The sequence below is a fragment of the Schistocerca cancellata genome, chromosome 2 (assembly GCF_023864275.1).
Source record: "Schistocerca cancellata isolate TAMUIC-IGC-003103 chromosome 2, iqSchCanc2.1, whole genome shotgun sequence".
Classification (NCBI taxonomy): Eukaryota; Metazoa; Arthropoda; class Insecta; order Orthoptera; family Acrididae; genus Schistocerca; species Schistocerca cancellata.
This window is the reverse complement of record NC_064627.1, coordinates 930,994,563-931,018,661: the sequence shown is the minus strand read 5'-3', so window position 1 is coordinate 931,018,661 and position 24,099 is coordinate 930,994,563. Positions and strand designations below refer to the sequence as shown.

Genomic DNA, 24,099 nt, shown 5'->3' with positions numbered 1-24,099 from the left:
GTGTGTGTGTGCAAGTGTATACCTGTCCTTTTTTCCCCCTAAGGTAAGTCTTTCCGCTCCCGGGATTGGAATGACTCCTTACCCTCTCCCTTAAAACCCATATCCTTTTGTCTTTCCTTCTCCTTCCCTCTTTCCTGACGAGGCAACCGTTGGTTGCGAAAGCTAGAATTTTGTGTGTATGTTTGTGTTTGTTTGTGTGTCTATCGACCTGCCAGCGCTTTTGTTTGGTAAGTCTCATCATCTTTCTTTATATATATATATATATATACCAAACAAAAGCGCTGGCAGGTCGATAGACACACAAACAAACACAAACATACACACAAAATTCTGGCTTTCGCAACCAACGGTTGCCTCGTCAGGAAAGAGGGAAGGAGAAGGAAAGACAAAAGGATATGGGTTTTAAGGGAGAGGGTAAGGAGTCATTCCAATCCCGGGAGCGGAAAGACTTACCTTAGGGGGAAAAAAGGACAGGTATACACTTGCACACACACACATATCCATCCACACATACACAGACACAAGCAGACATTTGTAAAGGCAAAGAGTTTGGGCAGAGATGTCAGTCGGGACGGAAGTACAGAGGCAAAGATGATGTTGAAAGACAGGTGAGGTATGAGCGGTGGCAGATTGAAATTAGAAATTAGCGGAGATTGAGGCCTGGCGGATTGCGAGAAGAGAGGATATGCTGAAGGGCAAGTTCCCATCTCCGGAGTTCTGACAGGTTGGTGTTAGTGGGAAGTATCCAGATAACCCGGATGGTGTAACACTGTGCCAAGATGTGCTGGCCGTGCACCACGGCATGTTTAGCCACAGGGTGATCCTCATTACCAACAAACACTGTCTGCCTGTGTCCATTCATGCGAATGGACAGTTTGTTAGCCACAGGGAATATATATATATTCCCACGTGGAATGTTTCCCTCTATTATATATATATATATATATATATATATATATATATATATATATATATATATATATATATGGTTATAATAGAAGGAAACATTCCATGAAGGAAAAATATACCTAAAAACAAAGATGATGTGACTTACCAAATGAAAGTGCTGGCAGGTCGACAGACACACAAATGAACACAAACATGCACACAAAATTCAAGCTTTCACAACAAACTGTTGCCTCTCCTTCCCTCTTTCCTGATGAGGCAACAGTTTGTTGCGAAAGCTTGAATTTTGTGTGTATGTTTGTGTTCGTTTGTGTGTCTGTCGACCTGCCAGCACTTTCATTTGGTAAGTCACATCATCTTTGTTTTTAGGTGTATATATATATATATATATGTCTTTAAATATGTCTGCTTGTGTCTGTATATGTGTGGATGGATATGTGTGTGTGTGCGAGTGTATACCCGTCCTTTTTTCCCCCTAAGGTAAGTCTTTCCGCTCCCGGGACTGGAATGACTCCTTACCCTCTCCCTTAAAACCCACATCCTTTCGTCTTTCCCTCTCCTTCCCTCTTTCCTGTATGTGTATTCTCCTGCTGCCACTTGGTTAGTAGATTTTTTGTCTATCCAATTAGATTATATTTTCAAAAACTGATTATTTTTGTTCCAACTACTGTCTAACCAGATACTTACCTCTGTCCCTCCAGCCTCATTCCAACCCCATTGACTGCATGCCTCTTACTTACCAGTCTGGCCTGTCCATTATGCTGCAACTTACCAGCCATATACCGTTCAATTAAACCTTCTGTACCATGAACAATATATGTATATGACTTACTGCTTGTAACTTCCCACCACATACAAGTTTTCCCTTTTGCTCCACTTTAAATTACTTTGCATGATTATTGATAGACATTTACAAGCTTATAATGTTAAGTGAAAAATAAGTATGAAAATAATTTTCATCCACAAGGTTATTTAATACTTAAATTAAAAACTACATTAATCCAGATCTTGCCAAATATGTTACATGGAATATTTCAATCTAAACTAACTTAGTAGCTAATAATCATGTTGCTGTTCATCCACCGTAGTACTCAAAAATTGATACATGGTACTAAATGTTTTTCACAGATGTATCCCACACTTAGTTGAGACTCAGTACTTAATTGTAACTTCCACTTTGTCTTTCAAATTGAAAACTTATTTTACAAGCTTTTTTCCAGTCATATAACTGATATTCAGACATTAATGGCATATGCATGCTTACAGGAAATATAACATATTGTACCTTAGATTCCTGAGCCAAGAAATTTGCACAACCCAGGTAATGTCTCGGTTATAAAAGCAGCTGGTTCATATTGGTCTTCATCATCAGTCTCTTCATCATTATGACTGGCATCTGTACTATCAATTTCACTAGATGCAACAGAGTTCTCCCAGTCTTCTGATTCACTTTCTGAAGCTTGGTTTAAGTCTTCTGAATTCATAATATCAGTTTTAGTAGCCCATAGATTTGGGAATTTCTGAAAACAAAGTAATAGCAGTAAAATTTTATTGTACATAAAACACACATTTATTGCTCCATTGGCGTTTAGTGCTACATTAGAATGATAATTTCATAAAATAAATTAACTGAACACATTAAATGCACATTTTTGAGAAGCATACATGCCTACACCTTTCTTCTTCTGCATCTTTTCTTAGTACACATCTTGAGAGAAATAATTGTAACACACCTACCATAATCAAAATTTACCTGCTCCTTTTATCACTTCAACTGTATAATCATCACAAAGTAAGTTTTCCTTTTATGGAAATGAATCACATAGCACTTTTCAAATTCTTAGTGGGCAGCCTCACTGAGCTAGTTGTTTGATTACTTTAAATCATACTACGATCAACACTTTTAATTGATGTAACTTTTGAAGCAACCAGTTTCCAACAATATTTGCAATGTTCATTTACAAAAAGTCTCTTCTTAGGTATATGTTTGCCAGAAAGACAACTGTTCACTACACCAATTAAAGAAAAGAAAAAAAAGATGAAGCATTCATTAATTCAAAGTTTGGTAGAATTTCTTGACAGGAAAGATCTGCAGAATGACTATATAGCTCAAACAATAATCAAGTTAACAAAATAGCACACCTTACACACAGCCATGAGTATAAATAATATACTGCTGGTACATTTCATTAAATTATAATCTACCTACACGGTAAAAGGTATGTATGGCATATGGTTTTGTTGGCTGGGATATCCTGCAGGTTGGGTCCAGCCACATGCTGGAAAGAGTGATCTTCCTCCACACACTATGGTCTCTGTGAGAGTTGTCTTATGTGTATTTATAGTTTCTAGATGTGTGAGTAGTGTAGTGTTTATGTTTGTGTTGTATGACGATGAGAGAAGGGAGAGGGTGGAACCCAGTGCCACCACAGGCAAAATAATATGAAATGGTTTTTCATATTACAGAAAAGAGCCGAGAGGATCAGAACAAATGTGAAATAGGGAAAATCTTTTAAAAGCCTATAAACTAATTTTATTTAAAATAATGGAAAGGCAATCACCCATGTATAGCAGATTGATGTGTGGCAAATAGACATTCACAACAGAAAGCAGTGTTCACTAGTTTTTAATCTCTCTGGCTCTTTTCTAGAAGAAGATACACACATTCACACAAACAGCCACAGAGACACCCAAACATACACTGCCACAGCCGTGGCACCACGGCTGCAGTAATCTGCATTTGGGTGTCTGTGGTGTTGTTGTGTGTGTCAATGTCTGTACTTTCTACTAGAAGAAGGGCCAGACACCTCGGAAGTTAGTGAGCACTGTTTTCCAACAATGAAAACTGCAGGTTGGAATATCAACAATATTAAGAAAGGGACAGATTGCTATTCCTCATAAAGATGACACACTGAGTTGTAGACAGGCACAACAAAGACTATTACACATGTAGCCTTTAGCCAAACCCTTCCTCAGAAAAGGAAACAAACAAATTCATACAAGGACGCACACTTCAAGCATATATGACCACCATCTCTGGCAGCTCAGACCAGAATGCCTAGGCAATGAAAAAAGACAGAAAAGAAGGGAAAGAATGGACACTGACAAGAGTAATACTTTAGAGAATAGTGACAAAGGAAACCATCACAGGGCTGTGGGATCAAAGTAAAGCTGTTAGGCAAAATCAAACAATGGAAACTCCAGGTTGGAAAATCAATGACATTAGGAAAAGGATACATTGGTACTCACAGTAAAGATGACAAATTCAGTTGCAGGCAGGCACAACAAAAAGAATGGTACACATTTAGCTTTCGGCCAAAGCCTTTTTCAGAAAAGAAAACACACACACACACACACACACACACACACACACACACACACACACACACACACACTTTCACTCAAGGAAGCAGACCACAAGCACATATGACTCGTCTCTGGCAGCTCAGTATGGAATGTCACTGGAATGCCATTGGCATTCCGGTCCAAGCTGCTGGAGATGGCTGTCATGTGTGTCTGAGGTGTGCTTGCTTGTGTGAATGTAGGTGTGTCTTCTTTTCTGAAGAAGGCTTTGGCTCACAGCTAAATGCATCCTGGAAATCGAATGAATATTGAATTTGATCCCGATGCTGGTAGTAACGCCGATCTGGCAACAGAGGAACTGAACCCAGTCATTTCTGAAAGGAAATTCCTCAAATAAGTAAAAAAGAATATCCATTCACAACATTATTTAAGAAAATCCAGTACTGATAAATAAGTGACCACACCAATTTCCGTGCAGATTAATATTACTCTTGACAAATGTGACTGAGAACTGTCAGTGCATATGACTGATATGCATATGATAGATATTAACAAGTGTGACAAACAGTCTGCTGCTCAAATCAATACCACCCTTACTGAGCACAATATGGAATTAGCTGCTCACATTGATTTCCCATTTGTCAAGTATTTCTACCAAAATTTCGGTACTTAGGAAAACTTACGAAGGCGTTCCAGAGGTAGTAAAGAAGACAACAACAAATGTACAGTAACTGCAGACACTGCAGTCAACCGCTGTAACCACCATGCACCAATTCTCTCAGAGAGTTGAGAATTTAGTACTTGACAATGAAGAAGTGGTACATTAGTGCTTAGAAGCCAAAGATCAAAAATTCTACTACAAATTCACTAAATGGTTGGAAGAGAAGAACAAAGAGGTTAATGAAAAGTTAAATACAGAGTGGAAAGATATTGCACAGCGAATTAATGCAGAGGCAACACTTGATTCGGGTGCTGTGGGTGAAACCACTCAAAATGATCCAGCAGATACAAAGCATGCATGAAGCGTGACATTCCTGAGTGGAGTGAACACTTGTCAATGACTTACACGGCAAGATTATGGCAAATAAGGTACCCCCGCACCAAATTACGTTCCTGAAATGTATGAATCGGTTGATCCTTACCACCGAACATACCTGAATGATTCAGCACCAATGAGTCCCCATCAAGAGTATGAATGAATAGGTGGGGGAAGCATACACTTTAGTGGCACTACTTCTTGAAGAAAGGTTATTGAAGCACCGACAGTTTCAGGCATATTTACCTGAAAAGAAATTCCCACACCCTGTTTTCTTTATAAAGGCTTTTAGAGGTGTCTCGCCTAGATTATGGGATGAAAGGCAGAAAATTCAGTTTGTGACAGTATATATTCAGGGTGAAGGGACTAGAGGTGTTGGTAAATTATGAATATACTGATACTTTTTCCAATAAATATTGACATATGCTGGTGATATGCTTTTCACTGATATATTGATATCAAAATGGCAATATCGAGTGCTGGTATTTTTATTGTATATTCTATTTTTTTTCGCAATTTTCAATAAATGTTTGAAGTAGTTGTTTTGAAACTATAGTAGAACATAATTTTACTTTCATTGTGTGAAGGAGTGTTGTTATTTCTTAAGCTTTCTCTTTGACTGCATGAAACAAGTATAAATGGCAGAAAGAAGAAGTCCATTTGCACTAGGAGTTGGTGGTGCAAATGGAATAACAAGACACCAATGTGAAGAAATAGCACACCTGTTGCATTAAAATCAATTTTTAACACAACTAATGTGCTATTTCTACACATCAGCATTCTTCAAAATCAGTAGCTGAAACTGATGAACAAAAATCTGACAAGATTCGCCTTCACCGTGGGTGGAGGGGGAAATGCTAAGGTAATCAGCAGTCAGCACTACCAACAGAAACAGCAACATTTAACTTCACCATGCAATTTTGACTCTTTAACTGCTAGGTCACTGGCGTTTGCAGAAATGAAAAAACGGGGAAGTCGACATGAAGTGCTCCAGACAAATCTGATATGTGATGAAACCGAACTATGGACCCATCTGACACCATTTATTGTGCCACATACCTGCAGTTACTATTGTTAGCAAAGTGTTATTGCCAAGAGTGAACCTGCATCATTTTCCTTTCAATTCTTGTCCTGAGGGGGATAAGCAGGCTGCTAGCTTGTTGATGTACAGAATACCTAACAATAAATCAATACTTAAATATAGATAGCTATAGAACTGGCACTATATTTACAATGTGCAGCTGATATTTTCTTGGCTGGTACATTATATTTTTCAGTAACTATATCAATAGTTCTTTTGATATATCGAGGTCTGACTGTGATACTTTTTTTAAAATATCGATATATCAGATTCCTGATATTAAAAATATCATCAGTCGTAGAAGGGACCCTGTGAACAGCCACATCTGCCGATAAATACACTACATATGATGAGTTTGAGAAGGCTTTCCTGGCTATGTTTTGGTCAGGAGCATCTTATAAAGGAGGTTTTTAGCCTATGAGCTTGTAACTCCAAACAGAGTAGCTTGAGAAAATACTTTGAGCACTATATCAATAAGACAAGATACTGGGACAATCCTGTCGCATAGATTTGCTGTGGGTTCTAAACATAATATTGCTGATTAATATACTTAAGAAGCTAATCACAAAACCAGACAATGATTTGGAATACTTTCTTTCGGCCCTAGATTTGACTGGTTTGATATAAGATGTTTTCAAATATGCTAGCAGGAATGGTGGTTCACAGCTTGTCGACACCAGCTCGCACGCCATCAATCCTGGGTGCAGTAACAGGTGATGTGGCAATGACACAGTGCCACAGACCACACTGCTGAATTAAAACAATCATGTAAACACTCAGAACTCTAGGCATTTTGAAAGGCATTCAAGGAATAACAGCCGCCAGTTCAACGCAGGGTACCACACAAATCACAATTGGACTGCACAGAACCAGTGGCATTCCAATTATGGTAACCAGTGGCAGCAAAATCATGAAAACTGGCCAACGCCACAAAATTCTGATTATCTTAACAGACAGGCAGACAATGCAAGGCCTACACAAAATTGGTCACCACCTCAAAACAGTAATTTTGACAACTGAACTATACTGAACATTCTCTAAATTGGCTGTGACCTGAGAATCACATGGTTTGTATCATTGAGGTGACAGGTGAGCACACCTCAACAACGAATAAAGTGTCAAATTAGATGCAACTACATCGTACTTCCTGATGACAGTCACAGGAAAGAAAGGGGGCTCTATTTCCACCAAGCAGCTACATATGTTGCAATATAATGACGACGTAGACATTAGGAAAGAGCTCTGTGATGCCTCTAAATTGTGTATTGAACCAGTAAAAAAACTAATTCAGGCCACAATTAACATAGTTATGTGAGAAATTGGACCATTGTTATACCTGACACAGGTGCAACCAAGAATGTTTTTGCTGACAGTTCCCTTAGAAGAACAAACAATGGAAAAAATGAAAGGACCTACTCTATCAGTGCAGAATTGTTTGGTATCAGGCACTATTGGTGCTAAGTGACAGCAAGTGCAGGTTCAGCTTAAATTTGAGGACAGAACCGTTAGTTGCAGGTTTCTTGCAGTGAAGGTGCCCTATTGGGCATAGAGTTTTTGTGAGGAAGGAACACAAGGACAGACATTCCAAGCAGCTAGTTGGTGGTAGAGAGGTTCTATTAAATTTAATTAAAACAAAGGCACATCATGGTAAATTTTGTCAAGGAGTTGAAGCAAGACTCATACAATCTCAGGTGTCGTACACACGCCATCACCCTGTTCATCTTAATGCTGCACCTGTTACTAAAATTCTGAAGAGGGTATCTGTAACCCTGCATGTGAATACAACAAAATGAAAAAAATCAGAATGTTTGTCTGATAAGCAGCAGCTTGAATTAGTAAACTTGTTGATGTGCTATGTTAAAGTTTTCTCCAGTAAACCTGGAGGGGTATAAGTATCATATGGAGGTGATCCGCCACAAGACATATTTTCATGCAGCCTATGCTAGAAGGGAGCCCATAAAACATGAAATTCTAAAGATGTTGTCCTCTTACAGTAGTCTACTCTTAGCCGTACCAAAGTCTGGTGGAGGCATGCACCTTGATTTGGTTGTGAGATCCATCTGCAAAATAATAGTTCTGGTAAGAACCCAACACGGCGTAGTAGAGGGACCAATCAAAAAATCTACAGAGTACATTTTGTATTCATGATAGATCTCTCCTGCTCCTATTGCTAGATAACCTTAATGGAGGAATCATGAAAACACCCCCCTTTATTTTTGGGGGAAGGTCATACTGACTTATAGTATCATCTTTCAGGCCGAATGTGAGCACTAGAGTTTTCATAACAGCCCTAGACACTGTTTAAGGACTGGAAGTATTAGATAAAGTTACACTCTATGTGGATGACCTGCTAGTAGCAACTGCAAATTGGGAGGAACATCTTAAACTGCTTAAGAAAGTGTTAAAGAAGTTCTTGAATAGTGAAGTCACAGCTAACTTAGAAAAGTCAAAATTTGCAAGAGACAAGGTCAAATTTTAAGTCCCACTGTCTCACCCTAAGGAGCTGTACCAGATCAAGAAAAGATCACACTATTGAAAATTTTCCCCCTCCACTGATGAAACAACAACTGAAAGCTTTCTAGGACTTACTTCATTTTTTAGAAGGTTTGTTCCTAATCAGTTATTGAACACCAGTGAATTTCTGAATCTCTCGCATAAGAATGGTAATTGGTTCTGGTTAAAGTAACTTCTGGCATGCCACAGGGGAGTGTTATGGGACCATTGCTTTTCACAATATATATAAATGACCAGTAGATAGTGTTGGAAGTTCCATGCAGCTTTTCGCGGATGATACTGTAGTATACAGAGAAGTTGCAGCATTAGAAAATTGCAGCGAAATGCAGGAAGATCTGCATCAGATAGGCACTTGGTGCAGGGAGTGGCAACTGACCCTTAACATAGACAAATGTAATGTATTGCGGATACATAGAAAGAAGGATCCTTTATTGTATGATTATATGGTAGCGGAACAAACACTGGTAGCAGTTACTTCTGTAAAATATCTGGGAGTATGCGTACGGAACGATTTGAAGTGGAATGATCATATAAAATTAATTGTTGGTAAGGTGGGTACCGGGATGAGATTCATTGGGAGAGTCCTCAGAAAATGAAGTCCATCACCAAAGGAGGTGGCTTACAAAACACTCGTTCGACCTATACTTGAGTATTGCTCATCAGTGTGGGATCCGTACCAGATCGGATTGACGGAGGAGATAGAGAAGATCTAAAGAAGAGCGGCGCGTTTCATCACAGGGTTATTTGGTAAGCATGATAGCGTTATGGAGATGTTTAGCAAACTAAAGTGGCAGATTCTGCAAGAGAGGCGCTCTGCATCGTGGTGTAGCTTGCTAACCAGGTTTTGAGAGGGTGCGTTTCTGGATGAGATATCAAATATATTGCTTCCCCCTACTTATACCTCCCAAGGAGATCATGAATGTAAAATTAGAGAGATTCGAGTGTGTATGGAGGCTTTCCGGCAGTCATTCTTCCCGTGAACCATACGCGACTGGAACAGGAAATGGAGATAATGACAGTGGCACGTAAAATGCCCTCCACCACACACCGTTGGGTGGCTTGCAGAGTATAAATGTAGATGTAGATGTAGATGTAGATAGGTGCCTGGAAGATTTTAACAAAATAAAGCAAACTATAATCACTCATTGCCATGCAATGATGCAGCACCTGTGGTTCATTCCTCGATGATGTCACTTTATTACTAATACAAAACATTTATTGAGAATTACACTTTCACAAAAAATAACAATGTTCAACAAACAGTGAGATTTCATCACTTTCTCAGTCAATAATCCACAGATAAAACAATTTTTGAACGATCTATGCAGAGACCCTTTTACGTGTGTTCCAACAATGAAAAGTGTGTAAAATCTGTGATTCTGTGTCCAATAAGCATGACTGTGATTCATGTAAATGTTACTAAATATACGATTTTGAGTCAGAGCACTAACTGCATAGAACATATGATGACATCCCTTGCTTTGTTGGTTTTTTCTCCTTGGTTCTTTTTTCCAGTGAGATGATTCCAGTTGAGGAGGGACAGTGAACTCAAAACCATAAATGAGCAAAGAACATTAGAATAGCTATGAGTAGAAAATTATTTCTGTTCTCATTCACAAACTTATCAATGAAGCAATTGCCTGAATGTTTGTTTTTTTAGAAATTACTATATTTGTAAAGTTTCCTTAACAATTATTTCATCAAATAATTTAATAATTTGTGTTCTATTTCTTTTCTTACATTTTGTGTTTCTTTACTAAAAGGTAACATCAAAATAATATGCTGAGAGATAACTTCCACCCCCAACTGCAGTTGAATGCTTGTAGTGTATACTGTTGACATGATAACTACAAGTATTTAAAGGAGGTAATGAAACGTTTCACTACTTTTTTTGCCCTAAACTTATAGTTTCATAATTGATAATGTTGTTATAAAAAGAACTATGATTTTGATGTATGTTCAAATATTTTATTTGAAATATCAAAACTTTCAGATATTGTAAAAGTGATGACTGCAAAGTTGCTGAGAACAAATGAAAATAGAAAAAAAAGACTTTTTTTATCTTCTGATTGTATTGTTATCTTTCTGGCATTGGAACTTGAGCTGAGCAAATGTAACTATATATCAATATTTCGTTAATTATTCTCAGTTATGTGCTCAAATCCACTGAGATGTGTCTCCCTGTCATTTCTTGACTTTTCACAATACTTTGCAATTAAAACTGTGTGGGTCTGATTGGATTACATTTCTGAACAATGACATCTGCTGGTTTTCCCAGTGGACTAATATAACACAGATCTGTTGTTGTTGTGGCCTTCAGTCCAGAGACTGGTTTGATGCAGCTCTCCATGCTACTCTATCCTGTGCAAGCTTCTTCATCTCCCAGTACCTACTGGAACCTACATCCTTCTGAATCCACTTAGTGTATTCCTCTCTTGATCTCCCTCTACAATTTTTACCCTCCACACTGCTTTCCAATAGTAAATTGGTGATCACTTGATGCCTCAGAACATGACCTACCAACTGATCCCTTCTTCTAGTCAAGTTGTGCCACAAATTTCTCTTCTCCCCAGTTCTATTCAATACCTCCTCATTAGTTATGTGATCTGCCCATCTAATCTTCAGCATTCTTCTGTAGCATCACGTTTTGAAAGCTTCTATTCTCTCCTTGTCCAAACTATTTATTGTCAATGTTTCACTTCTATTCATGGCTATACTCCATACAAATACTTTCAGAAATGACTTCCTGACACTTAAATTTATAATCGATGTCAACAAATTTCTCTTCTTCAGAAACCCTTTCCTTGCCATTGCCAGTCTACATTTTATATAATCTCTACTTCAACCATCATTATTTATTTCGCTCCCCAAATAGCAAAACTCATTTACTACTTTAAGTGTCTCATTTATTAATCTAATTCCCTCAGCATCACCCGAGTTAACTCTAATACTTTCCATTATCCTCGTTTTGCTTTTGTTGATGTTCATCTTATATCCTCTTTTCAAGACACTGTCCATTCCATTCAACTGTTCTTCCAGGTCCTTTGCTGTCTCTGACAGAATTACAATGTCATCAGCGAACCTCAAAGTTTTTATTTCTTCTCCATGGATTTTAATTCCTACTCCATTTTTGTTTTGTTTTTGTTTCCTTTACTGCTTGCTCAATATACAGATTGAATAACATCGGGGATAGGCTACAACCCTGTCTCACTCCCTTCCCAACCACTGCTTCCCTTTCATGCCCCTCGACACTCGTAACTGCCATCTGGTTTCTGTACAAATTGTAAATAGCCTTTCCCTCCCTGTATTTTACACCTGCCACCTTCAGAATTTGAAAGAGAATATTCCAGTCAACATTTTCAAAAGATTTCTCTATGGCTACAAATGCTAGAAATGTAGGTTTGCCTTTCCTTAATCTATCTTCTAAGATAAGTCATAGGGTCAGTATTGCCTCACATGTTCCAACATTTCTATGGAATCCAAACTGATCTTCCCTGAGGTCGGCTTCTACCAGTTTTTCCATTCGTCTGTAAAGAATTTGAGTTAGTATTTTGCAGCCGTGACTTATTAAACTGATAGTTCAATAATTTTCACATCTGTCAACACCTGCTTTCTTTGGGATTGAAATTATTTTATTCTTCTTGAAGTCTGAGGGTATTTCGCCTGTCCCATACATCTTGCTTACCAGATGGTAGAGTTTTGTCAGGGCTGGCAGGGGAACACAGATCTACAGACAAAAATAAAGAGGGTGGAGTTCAATATGGTAAATTGCTCTTGTTATAAAGCAGGGAATTTTCATGTGATGCACTACATTGCGCACTTTTCAGTAAAATCATCCATCCTAAATGAAAGTTCCCTCCATATCATGACAGTTTGAATATTCTAAAATACCCCCCCCCCCCCCCCCCCACCTCTCCCCATTTGCAAACTGTTAAAAGCTTGCCATTCCATTGAGTAATGACTCATCTGGCTCTCATCTAAAAGACAGGAGGGGAAAATGTTTCAACAGTAATTATGCTAAAGTCATCATGATTCATGATTGTCCCCTGGACATTACAAAGGGCGGGACATGGTTCTTAATAGGGCATGTGATCACCACATATGACAATGCGTGATCTGCATCATGCTCTCATGTTGGCCACAAGGTTGATAAGAAGTTCTTGTGGTAGGGCATTGCATCCCTAAACTAGTCTGGTTGACAACTGCTAGATGTTTGATTAGATTAGATTAGATTAGTTTTTCGTTCCCTAGACCTGTGCTGAGGAGATCCTTGTGGATGTCGAACATGTCAATTTTTTTTTTTTAAGCTGAAATAACAATAGTAATAGTACAAATATATACAATACATCATTTGTTTCTATTAAAAAATTCGTCAATGGAGTAGAAGGAGTTGGCCACTAGCAAGTCTTTCAGGCTCCTTTTAAAATGATCTTTATTTGTAACTAAATTGACGGTCCCTGTGGACATGCTGCAACACATCTTCTCAATGTATCTCACATGTGCTCAATGGGTTTTAAACCAGACTGTTTGGCAGGCCATTCCTTTTGTATATAACATCATTATCTAAAAAGCATGATTTTATTATCAATATTGTCTGCAAGGTCATGCATATACAATATGAACAGCAAGGATCCCAACACACTTCCCTGGGGAATACCAGGAGTTACTTCTCCATCTGGTGATGACTCTCCATCCAAGATAACATGCTGTGTCCTCTCTACCAGAAAGTCCTCAATCCAGTCACAAATTTCATTTGATACTCCATATGATCAAACTTTTGACAATAATAGTAGAAGTGGTTCTAAGTCAAATGCTTTCTGGAAATCAAGAAATACTGCATCTACCTGGTTGCCTGGATCCAAATCTTTCAGTATGTCATGTGAGAAAAATGCAAGCCAGGTTTCACATGATTGGTGTTTGCAGAATCCACGCTGGTTGGGACTGAGGAGGTCATTCTGTTAAAGATACCTCATTACGTTTGAGCTCAGAATATGTCCTATGATTCTACAATAAAATGATGTCAAGGATGTTGGATGGTAGTTTTGTGTATCACTTCTACTACTCTCCTGGTAGATGGATGTGACCTGTGCTTTTTTCCAAGAACTAGGCATGGTTTTCTGTTCAAGGGATCTCCAATAAGTTAACATGAGAAATGGGGCTAACCCAGCTGCAAATTCAGTATAGAATCTGGCATGGATTCCACCAGACCCTGGAGCTTTGTTCAGTTTTAATGATTTCAACTGTTTCCCAACCTAATACGTATTTCATTTATCTTTTCAATGGTACAAGGATTGAACTGTGTTTTTCTCAGTAAATGAACATTTGAACACGGAGTTGAGCATTTCAGCCTATGCTTTTCTGCCTTCAATTTCAGCCTGTCTCATTTGCCACTACAGTCATGACATATAACTAGAATTTCTTTGTGTTCTGCAAAAGATCATTTGACAACATTCTGCTACAGTAGTCACTAAAGACATCACACATTGCTCTCTTGAGAGCCAAACACATTTCATTCAGCATCTCTCTACCTACAGCTCTATGTTTTGTTTCACACCTGTTTTACAGTAATCTCTGTTTCTTTCTAGTGACTGTACACCATGGAGGTTCCCTCCCATTATAACTGTTCTGTAAACTTGAGCCATAGGTCCTCTACATGGTACTACCTTGTGCTGAAAGTTTCACATTCCTCACTGAGATAAGACACTACTAGTTTTTTATAGAGGTATGTGCCTTTGGTTGTTGTATGGAGTTTCTTTTCTAATATACTGCATATGTATAACAATACTTTTCTTTAGACTTACTTTGTAGTTTATAATTTTGTATATCACATAACCACACGCCTGTTACCAGCAGACTTATCATTTTCATGATAATGTTTCTTATGCCTTTTCCACGTCTTTCAGTTCTTACTGCTTAGTGGGAATTTGTTATGGTATATTACATTAGATTTAGAATTTGGGTCATTAGAAATGTTTTATTAAATAAGTTGTATCGTATGAGTCTGTGATCGATAAACTGAATTGATATATCTTTATATTTTTGTTTATTAGTTATTATTAGTGTATGGAACGTGATGATACACATAGTTATGTGGTTGACCTCCAGTAAGTGTAAATGTTTTGCTAGTGAATGACAACATGTAATCAAATGTTTTACCTTCAGTCCATACTCCTCAGTATATGACTATATGGTTTTACTTCAGTTGTATCATAGGCATTGTATTAGCATTATACCATGATTATCTACACATAACATGAAATATTATCCTCCATTTAGTTGGTTCTTTTTAACATTATGACACATATACTTTGCTCCCTAGTTTAAGTCAATACAGTGTGCAACTGTTCACTTATTTTATTCCTTAATTTATCTGTGACTTCGATGTAACTTCCTGTACAGTTTGGTACTGTTATTTTATTACATATTGCGACTGTATGTAGGACTTGGACCACCTTCCTTTTTTTATATCTACTATGTCATACTGTTACCATTGTGTCTGAACACAGTGGCCTGAAGACAGCATAGTAAATTGTTGAAACTGGCAGCCAAATAAAATCACAGTTTGGAAATTAGACAGCTGAAAGGTGTTTGATTTGACATTCTGTACTGAACAGCTGAGTCCCACAACTATCTCTGAAAAGTTGGACATTCAGAAGTCTTTTATCTAGTTTACTGAACATACATATCTTTCTGCTTGGTTTAGTTGTCCTTTGTACTTTGGTATTCATTGTTGCCACAACTGTGTCATAGTAGCTGATACCAATTTTGATGTGGACATCCTCAAAGAGGTCAGGTCTATTTGTTGCCAATAGGTCTAATACATTTTCATCATGAGTCCCTTCCTAACTACCTGTTTCACAGTGTCACAATAATGTTGGCCAGTGAATGTACCATTTTCAAAGATTTGGAGGTCAGTGTGCCCCAGCAACATTATCCCTCACCACACTGTGACACCTGGACCACTAAAACAATCATGTTTGACAAAGTTCCTAGGTGCTTTAATTGTTCCCACCTGTCACCACATGAGGGTAAATCCAGCATTGTTGAACATGATTGTTTTGATAGTCCAATGTTATCGTGTTGGAAGACATAATGCTGTATGTGTGTATAGACCCCCAAATCTTTGAACACAGTACACCCACTGGTCAGTGGCATTATGAAACTACACTGCATTCACCCCAGACTTCATTTTGGAGATGACACAGCACAACAGCATCAAACAGCATGGGCATGAAAGGATGTTTGGCAAAAGGACTGGTCTGCCCATTTTCCTGACTTAAATCTCATCGAGCACATGCTGGATGTGTTGGTGGGAAGTAGTGTGTAGCACATCCACATGCACCGACAATCCTCCAACAACTGTCATACCCAATGGTGGAGGACAAGAATGCCCTATCACAAGAACTCCTTACCTACCTTGTGGCTAGCATGGGTGCACATTGCAGAGTATGCATTGCCATCCATAGTGATCACACACCTTATTAAGAACCACATCCTGCATTTTGTAATATCCAGGGAACCACCATGAATCACAGTGACTTTGGCATATTTACTGTCTTAAAGTGTCATTTGTGTTGATCTCATTGCATATTTCATTGCATAGATTCATTAAGCTATGTTACTTGGAAATGATACAACATTACGTTTGTCTATAAGTTCTGCAGACCAGTATATTTTGTTGATGCCAGCCTGAACAGGGAGAAAGGATCATCATAATAAAATAAGAGAAATTAAATCTTGCATGGAAGGTTTAAATGTTCATTTTTGCAGTGCAGTATTCAAAAGTGGAATGGTAGAGAAATAGCCTGCCAGGCACTTAATTGTGAATTGCAGAGTAGATATGTAGATGTAGATTAAGCAAAAAGAGAACTAGAAGAGAATGTTCATGAGTGTATGAAGATGTTATTTCCAGTAGAAGACAGCTGGTGATGAACCACTTACCTGAGGGGTGATGAACTACTTACCTGAAGAACTATTTCACTGCCAAGCTAAGACTTTAGCTTCACTATTACACTTAAGAAAATATCCACAGAGGAAACTGCAAGTGCCTGAAATGTCTTTGGTTTCTCTTCTGGAGGTTCAGATGAAGGAAGTAAAACTGGACATAGTAAGAATTCAGCAGAAAGCAGAATCACACAAAACAACATGTCAGCCTTGCGAGGAAAGTGCTTGTTGTATTCAGGAGATACATCCATTACAATTGCAAGAATAGATTAGGGAAATCCCTTAATAGTTATGGATACAGCAGCATATTGTAAGAAGATGGAACACCTGTTGGCTATTCCAAATGCAATATTTTAAATGTATCTGATGAAGAGTATCAAAAGAAAGCTGGAAAATCTATTATCAACTCCAGAATGGACAGTTCTACCACCAAAACTCTCCCACTCCGACACCCTGCTTCACACAGAATACATAAGACTATCAATGATATACAAAGAAGGATAGATACTGAGTCCTATTGAATGAGATTAATGTCACAATATACTTTTTGACGAGTCATTTATTGAGAAAACTGGAACATTAACTAATGTATCTGAGAAAAACATTTTCATGAGCTCCAACATGATGTCAGTATTTAAACAAAAACACAAAAATAAAAACATTGGAAACAAGGGAGATTTTTGGGAATAAGACTACTCCACTTACATGTGACATAGTCTAATTTTGATTGTGACTCAGCTATTTCAAATACAAAGAAGAATTATATAAATAGTCATTTGCACTGCTAAGAGCTTTGCCACTTTGCCACGAATAACTGATGTTTTGGAGAATTTTAGACAATAGGTGTGGAACTAATATAGGCCTACTGGCACTGCTATAAGGATGAAAGATTAGATATATGACTGCAAAGTAAAGTAGCACTACATAACTATCACCATTTCTTAGATTAACTTCACCTTGAATGTGGAGAGTGGAGATGATCTCTATTTCCTAAATGTTTTGGTTTATAAAAGATCTGACAATAATGTAGTATCTGAAAGAATTTGTATAATTTTAGTAGATATAATGCTTATGGGCTGCTGATTATGTGGTTGCCACTGACCAAGGAAGAACACCATTAATCAATCACTCCGAGAAAGTCTGAGAGATCACACTGTAACATGGCAGAATGGGGCAACACATTTTGAACACTCTGATACCACATTAATCACAGATCTCAGTACTAAATGTCACCCAACACATCAACCACATAGATGACAATACCTATGCTGCGTACAGCACTTACTCATTATGTATAGAAGTTAATTTTGTTTATTCATATATCTGTTAGTATTAAAATTCTAGTTTCCTACATATTTCATATTTAAGTAACTTTCTAGCTCACAATTGGCTTCATTATTCATTATTTGATAATAATAATATTTTTGTTATGTCAATATGTAAGCATTAACAGTCAGATCTTGAACTTTCCCACAGCAGAAGTCACTTATCCTGTAAAACACATCTCTTCTTTGAATATTGCAAATTAATGTTAACAGTTCACTGCATGCCATAAATTAACAGCACTTCAAGAATTAATTAAAATTATCATTGTCAATAGTAACTATGTGTGATTTCACATGATTCATTATTACAACATATAAAATTATTTGCAGGAGAAATTTGTTATGTAATCCTGTAATTTATCATGAGCATAATTTCAATAAATGATTAAATTTTATCTATAAAATTACAAATAATGCTTCTGTAATAACAACACATCATTTAAAGTATTATTGTAAAATTATAAAAGTCATATGCGTGAGACTATGTTTACACAACTACTCACTGAGCCTCTATGACATAAACACTACATCAGTTAAATGTAAAATCTTTTTTTTTTTTTAATATACTGGACATTTTCACTGAAATCTATGTGTCAATAGGATTGTTTAATAGTTACATAAGTCACTTATCTTCTAATACACAAGTTGGGCCACAGGCACAAATATTGAAAATCAACACTTATTAAGAAAGAGCAGATATACATACAGATTATTTAAGTGATATACTTTGGGTACAACATAACATCAAGCAAGTAACTAGCCCACCATGACATGTAAGGAAAGTAAATAATTCACAGGGAGACACCTCAGAAACACAATAACATACTCCCTCCTTGTTCTACAAATGCCATTTCCAGACAATAACAATGGCCTACTAATGAGAACCTGAGAAATCTACCCAATAATTCCACTTCTTCAGAAGAAGTGTGGGAGAACACTTTTCAAGAGTGTTCAAAAGCTTAGCACACCAGAAGATTCCTGAGAAGATTCCAGATGAAGATCCAAAATATCACGTCTGTGCAAGAGCAAAAATAATGCCCAGGTGACATCATTTTAATTAAGCTTGTCACTAAATGCATAACAGGTTAAAAATTGGATTTCAATAATATGTTAATTTTTTTTAGGTCCATGTAAATGGTTATTCTTTACATGCTGAAGATAATTTGATTATATCCCCCATAGGAAGGAAAACTAAAAGGCTATGGCTTTGAGTTTGTGGAAAGTTTTGGTATTGGGCTGCTGATGAGGCTTCTTGAAGACCAAGTTTTGAAATATTATCTCCTTGCTATTATGAGTGTTTTGAAGAAGAAAGTAAGCTCAAAAACACCAGTGTTCACCTTTCTGTTTGCAATACACCCAGGTTTCCCTATTTATGTATGACTTTTATGTTTTCAATAGTGCCTGTGCAAAACAGCTATTTTTTGTGTAATTAAATATGCAAATAAAATATGGGAATTTCATTGGAAGTATCACTTGTTGTAATGTGGAATCAAATTACATTATTTCCAAAAATTTTAATAATATTACTGACTGCTGAAGTGTCATGATTTTCAGTTTATTAGGTCCTTCAGTATGTGATAATGACCCACTTTCCTTATGAAAATGAACAATAAATTAACTGCAAACTGTACATATGCCACACTGTTCAACTATTTTATTACTGTTTCATGTACTTATTGTTAATTATCTGTTTGATTATTTATTTGCCATTCATTGAACTATGTAGTTCATTTATTTTGTAATTGGTCCATTAGGAAACTTTTTGTTGTTATTGATATTTGCATAAATACGTATTGTATCCATATTGGATTATTATTCTGTAGTTAATAACATTTGTCCAAGTTTATATTATTATTATTGTGTTAATACTGATATAAATTGCATGTAAATATGCTCAAAGGTGGAATAAAACATTTATATAAGAAAATTAAATTCTACTGTACCAACCTGTACAAAAGAGATACAATTAAGCAGTGTAACATTTCCTTACACTCAAAATTAACAAGGAAATCATCACATTTGGATCACAATAAGGCATGGCACAACATTCTGTGTGCTCAATATTATTTCAAGAGAATGATCTCTGTGTCAGACTGAGAAATTTTCTCCTTGTCCTTGAGGGGGAGATTCGGATTAGTTACACCAAACATCCTCTATTTAGCAGTAGTTCATTTATTCACCCAAACACAAGCAAGGCTCACAAAGAACTGGACATGGCAGAAGAGGCCAAAGATAATCTTAGCTTAGTTTAAAGATGGATGCATCGATGTTGGTGTCGATTTCATCAGCACCACATGCTCATAGGCTCCTACATGAGAATGAGATCAGAATTTGTGAAGCATTAGATCAATATGGATGATGACACTAAATGAATCTACTAACTGATGCCTTATTTAGTGGTTGTTATTGTCAAAGTTTTGTGGAATAACCATGGATCTAAAAAATAGACATACTGTGCTGGAAGCCTTAAGACACTGATTTACTTTTATCACATACAATCACTTTAGTTCATATTGATGGCTACAATGAATAAATCACAGGTGTGAGAGTATTGGTGATAAGGATAAAATATTTTATGTGGGATACCACTGTAGATTCGAGTTTCATTTCTTACTGAGTGAACATGGACAGTGTCATTTGGTCTTCTATCATGTTAATGAACATTTAACATTTAAAGTCTTTCACAAACATTTACAAATCTTTCAGCACGTGAATGCAAAGATATGACAGAGCTAGATGAAATATTATCCCAGGACGTAATTCACATGGAAAAATGCTATGGAAACAGGCAAACATCACTACAGTAAAGGGATTTTCCAGTGTTTTAAATGTTTTCTGAAGCACAAGCTGTGTTTTCACTGATGATGTTAGCTGAAAATATGACAGTTTGTGCCAGTGTTATAATGAGTTTCACAAACATATAAAAATAATCATTTGAGTAGTTTACCTCTATTTCTGAAGGAAGTGAAGAAAGAGGGTTTCCTGTCACATCTAGCTTTTTGATATGTTTCATATTTTTCATTAATTCTACAGGAATTTCTTCAATAAAATTATCTCTCAAGTAGCAGTACTGCAGCAACTGAAAAATAAAGTATCACTGAAGCACTATGTATATGAGAAATTAGGTTTGTACATAAGGGGCAATAATAAATGAGAAGAAACATATCATTTATATCATTTTCTTAAAGAAATAAAAGCAGAAGAAGGAAGAAAAGTATTGTTCTAGCTACTAGAATGCGTTTTCACTCTGCAGTAGAGCGTGTGCTGATTTCAAACTTCCTGGCAGATTAAAACTGGTGTGCCAGACTGGGACTCAACCCTCGGACCTTTGCCTTTCGCAAGCAAGTGCTCTATCAACTGAGCTATCCAACCATGACTCATGCCCTGCAGTTCTCTTGTTCTAGCTGTTTTGATTTATTTAAAGGTGACTATGGTATGTAAGATTAATCATAAGACAAAATGAAACAGCTTAAAACCTATAAAAAAAACAACATAAGACTAGTGCATACTCTGTGGCTAATTAATGGCTACGGACTTAAGGATTACTAGTATTGAGACAGGAGAACTAATGAATCATGATCCACCTGTCTCATCTTGCACACTTTAGCACACCAGACTGACAATTTCTTACTACCAGTAACTAGTTTCTCACTAACCATTCTCTACACTTGTTGTGTGACTAGGGCCTTCCTTTGGGTAGACCATTCGCCGGGCGCAAGTCTTTTGATTTGACGCCACTTCGGCGATTTGCATGTCGATCTACACTTGTGAAACATGTTGGCGACTGTGTTGTATAAGGCTATTTATAAGCATCAGTTTCAGATTGAGTACTAGTCAGGTCTGATTTTATGGTAAGTGGCATCAGCACTTGAATGCACTGAAAAGCCGCAATTTTTGACCCTTCCCTGAAAATGTCAAGAACACCCACTACCACCCCCAACAACTAGAAAAATATACACGTTATCAACAAAAAAAAATCTACACCACAAGAAAGTACATTAAATATCCCATAGGAGACGTCTGCAATATTCAAAATTCTCAAGGAGCAGAGCAAAAACTACGAAAAATGCTTTATGTGCCTTTCAGCCAAATGAAACCTCCCCCACCTGTCCATCTCTCATCGGCACTAAACTTTCTGTGTATTATGCTTAAAAGATGTTGTTTTGAATGAATTGATAGGAAAACATGTTTGACAGAAATATTAAAAAATTATATTTACAACATATTAGGTACATGACATAGAATAGAAAGATGGATATGGAATCTGTATGCAGTAATGTATGTATGTCACGAAATAATGAATGTTCAGCCGAAGATTGGGTCATTACTTTGAGTAGGTTGTCCGTCTGGAAAAGAAGGAAGGCATTTAGTGATAGAATATAGACACAAAAGACATCTAAGTTGAACATGAATGTAACGAGATATGAAGAAATACTTGTACAGGTGTAACAACCTCAGTTTTTTCACTCATCTTCATTTAGCTGTTGGGAGCCCAGCAATGTTTCTTGGCTATTAGAAGATCCAGGTAAAGAGTCAGGCGTTATGGAAAGTCCAAGCTGGACAGTGAGTTGTTGCTATTCTTCAACTGAAAAAATACTAGAATGATATCAATATTATGAAAAGGAAAGTTGCTGCCCATCATTTAGTTGAGATTCTGAGTTACAGATAAGCACAACAAAAAGACTGTCACAAATAAATCTCTCAGCCAGTAAGGCCTTTGTCAAAAATAGACAACACACACACACACACACACACACATGCAAACACAACTCACACACATGATGGCAATTAAAACAACACTGCGAGCTGCAGCACCAGTGCACGATGGGAGTGGCGACTGGATGGGGGTAAGGAGGAGGCTGAGGTGGGGAGGGGGAGGGGTATGGTAGAGGTGGCGGACAGTGACATTAGTTAGTTGGTTACCTCCACCCAGAAAAGTAAAAAGACTGGGTGTGATGGTGGAATGAGGGCTGTGTAGTGCTGGAATGGGAACAGGGAAGGGGCTGGATGGGTGAGGACAGTGACTAATGAAGGTTGAGGCCAGGAGGGTTATGGGAACATAGGATGTATTGCAGGTCCAGGCAAAGAGTCAGGTTGTGGAAGGTCCCTGTTGCTGAACATGCTACCAAACATGACATCCTTCATTTCAGTGACTGCTTCACAGCATGTGCCATATGGGTCCTTCCCACCGACATCAGCTTTTCTGAATTGCACAGGTGGGTATTCTCTCTGCAGTTCATCCTATGTTCCCGTAACCCTCCTGGCCTCAACCTTCTTTAGTCACTGTCCTCACCCATCTAGCCCCTTCCCTGTTCCCATTCCACCACTACACAGCCCTCATTCGACCATCGCACCCAGTTTTTTTACTTCTCTCCTTTTCCGCTACCCCTCCCCACCTCTCCCCTGCCATGTGTTTAACCTGCAGCACTTCACTGTCTGCCACTCCTACCCTACTATCCCTCTCCATCCCTGCCCCAATATCCTCCTTACCCCCACCCAGTCACCACTCCCATTACGCACTCTAGTGCTGCTGCTTGCAGTGTGGTTTCTCTTGCCTGAGACTACAGTCATGTGTGTATCATTTGTGCATGTGTGTGTGTGTGTGTGAGATCTATTTTTGACAAAGGTCTTACTGGCTGAAAGCTTTATTTGTGACAGTCTTTTTGTTATGTCTATTTGCAGCAGCAACTCTGCTATACGGTGAGTAGCAACTTTCCTTTCCATAGTATTTTTATATTCCATCCTGAATTTTCCATTGTTCAATAGAATGATAAATGTTAATGATAGAGAAAATGTAATGTAACTGGATAGATAAAAAAATCTGCTCACCAAGTGAGTGGCAGGAGAACACACATACGAAAGGTACTGAAATTTGAAAGCTTTCGGGGAGAGATTGAAGAGGAAAGAAGAGAGGTGAAGGAAAAGGACTGGTGAGGTTTAGGAAAAGCCACAAAAAAAAAAAAAAATAAATAAATAAAATAAAAATCCAG

General features: G+C 37.5%; 1 protein-coding gene across 3 annotated transcripts in view; it reads right to left on the bottom strand.

Moving 5' to 3' along the window:
- Positions 1–1,856: 1,856 nt before the first annotated feature.
- Positions 1,857–24,099, bottom strand: part of LOC126162891 (leucine-rich repeat-containing protein 10-like) — a 150,080-nt gene continuing 127,837 nt past the window's right edge. For all 3 annotated transcript variants that reach the window (XM_049919695.1, XM_049919697.1, XM_049919696.1), the window contains exons 4-5: positions 21,057–21,188; positions 1,857–2,426 (exon numbers count right to left, since the gene is read on the bottom strand). In XM_049919695.1, coding sequence (XP_049775652.1) covers positions 2,193–2,426; positions 21,057–21,188 — 366 coding nt within the window. In that variant the 3' untranslated portion in view covers positions 1,857–2,192. The remainder of the gene's footprint in view (positions 2,427–21,056; positions 21,189–24,099) is intronic.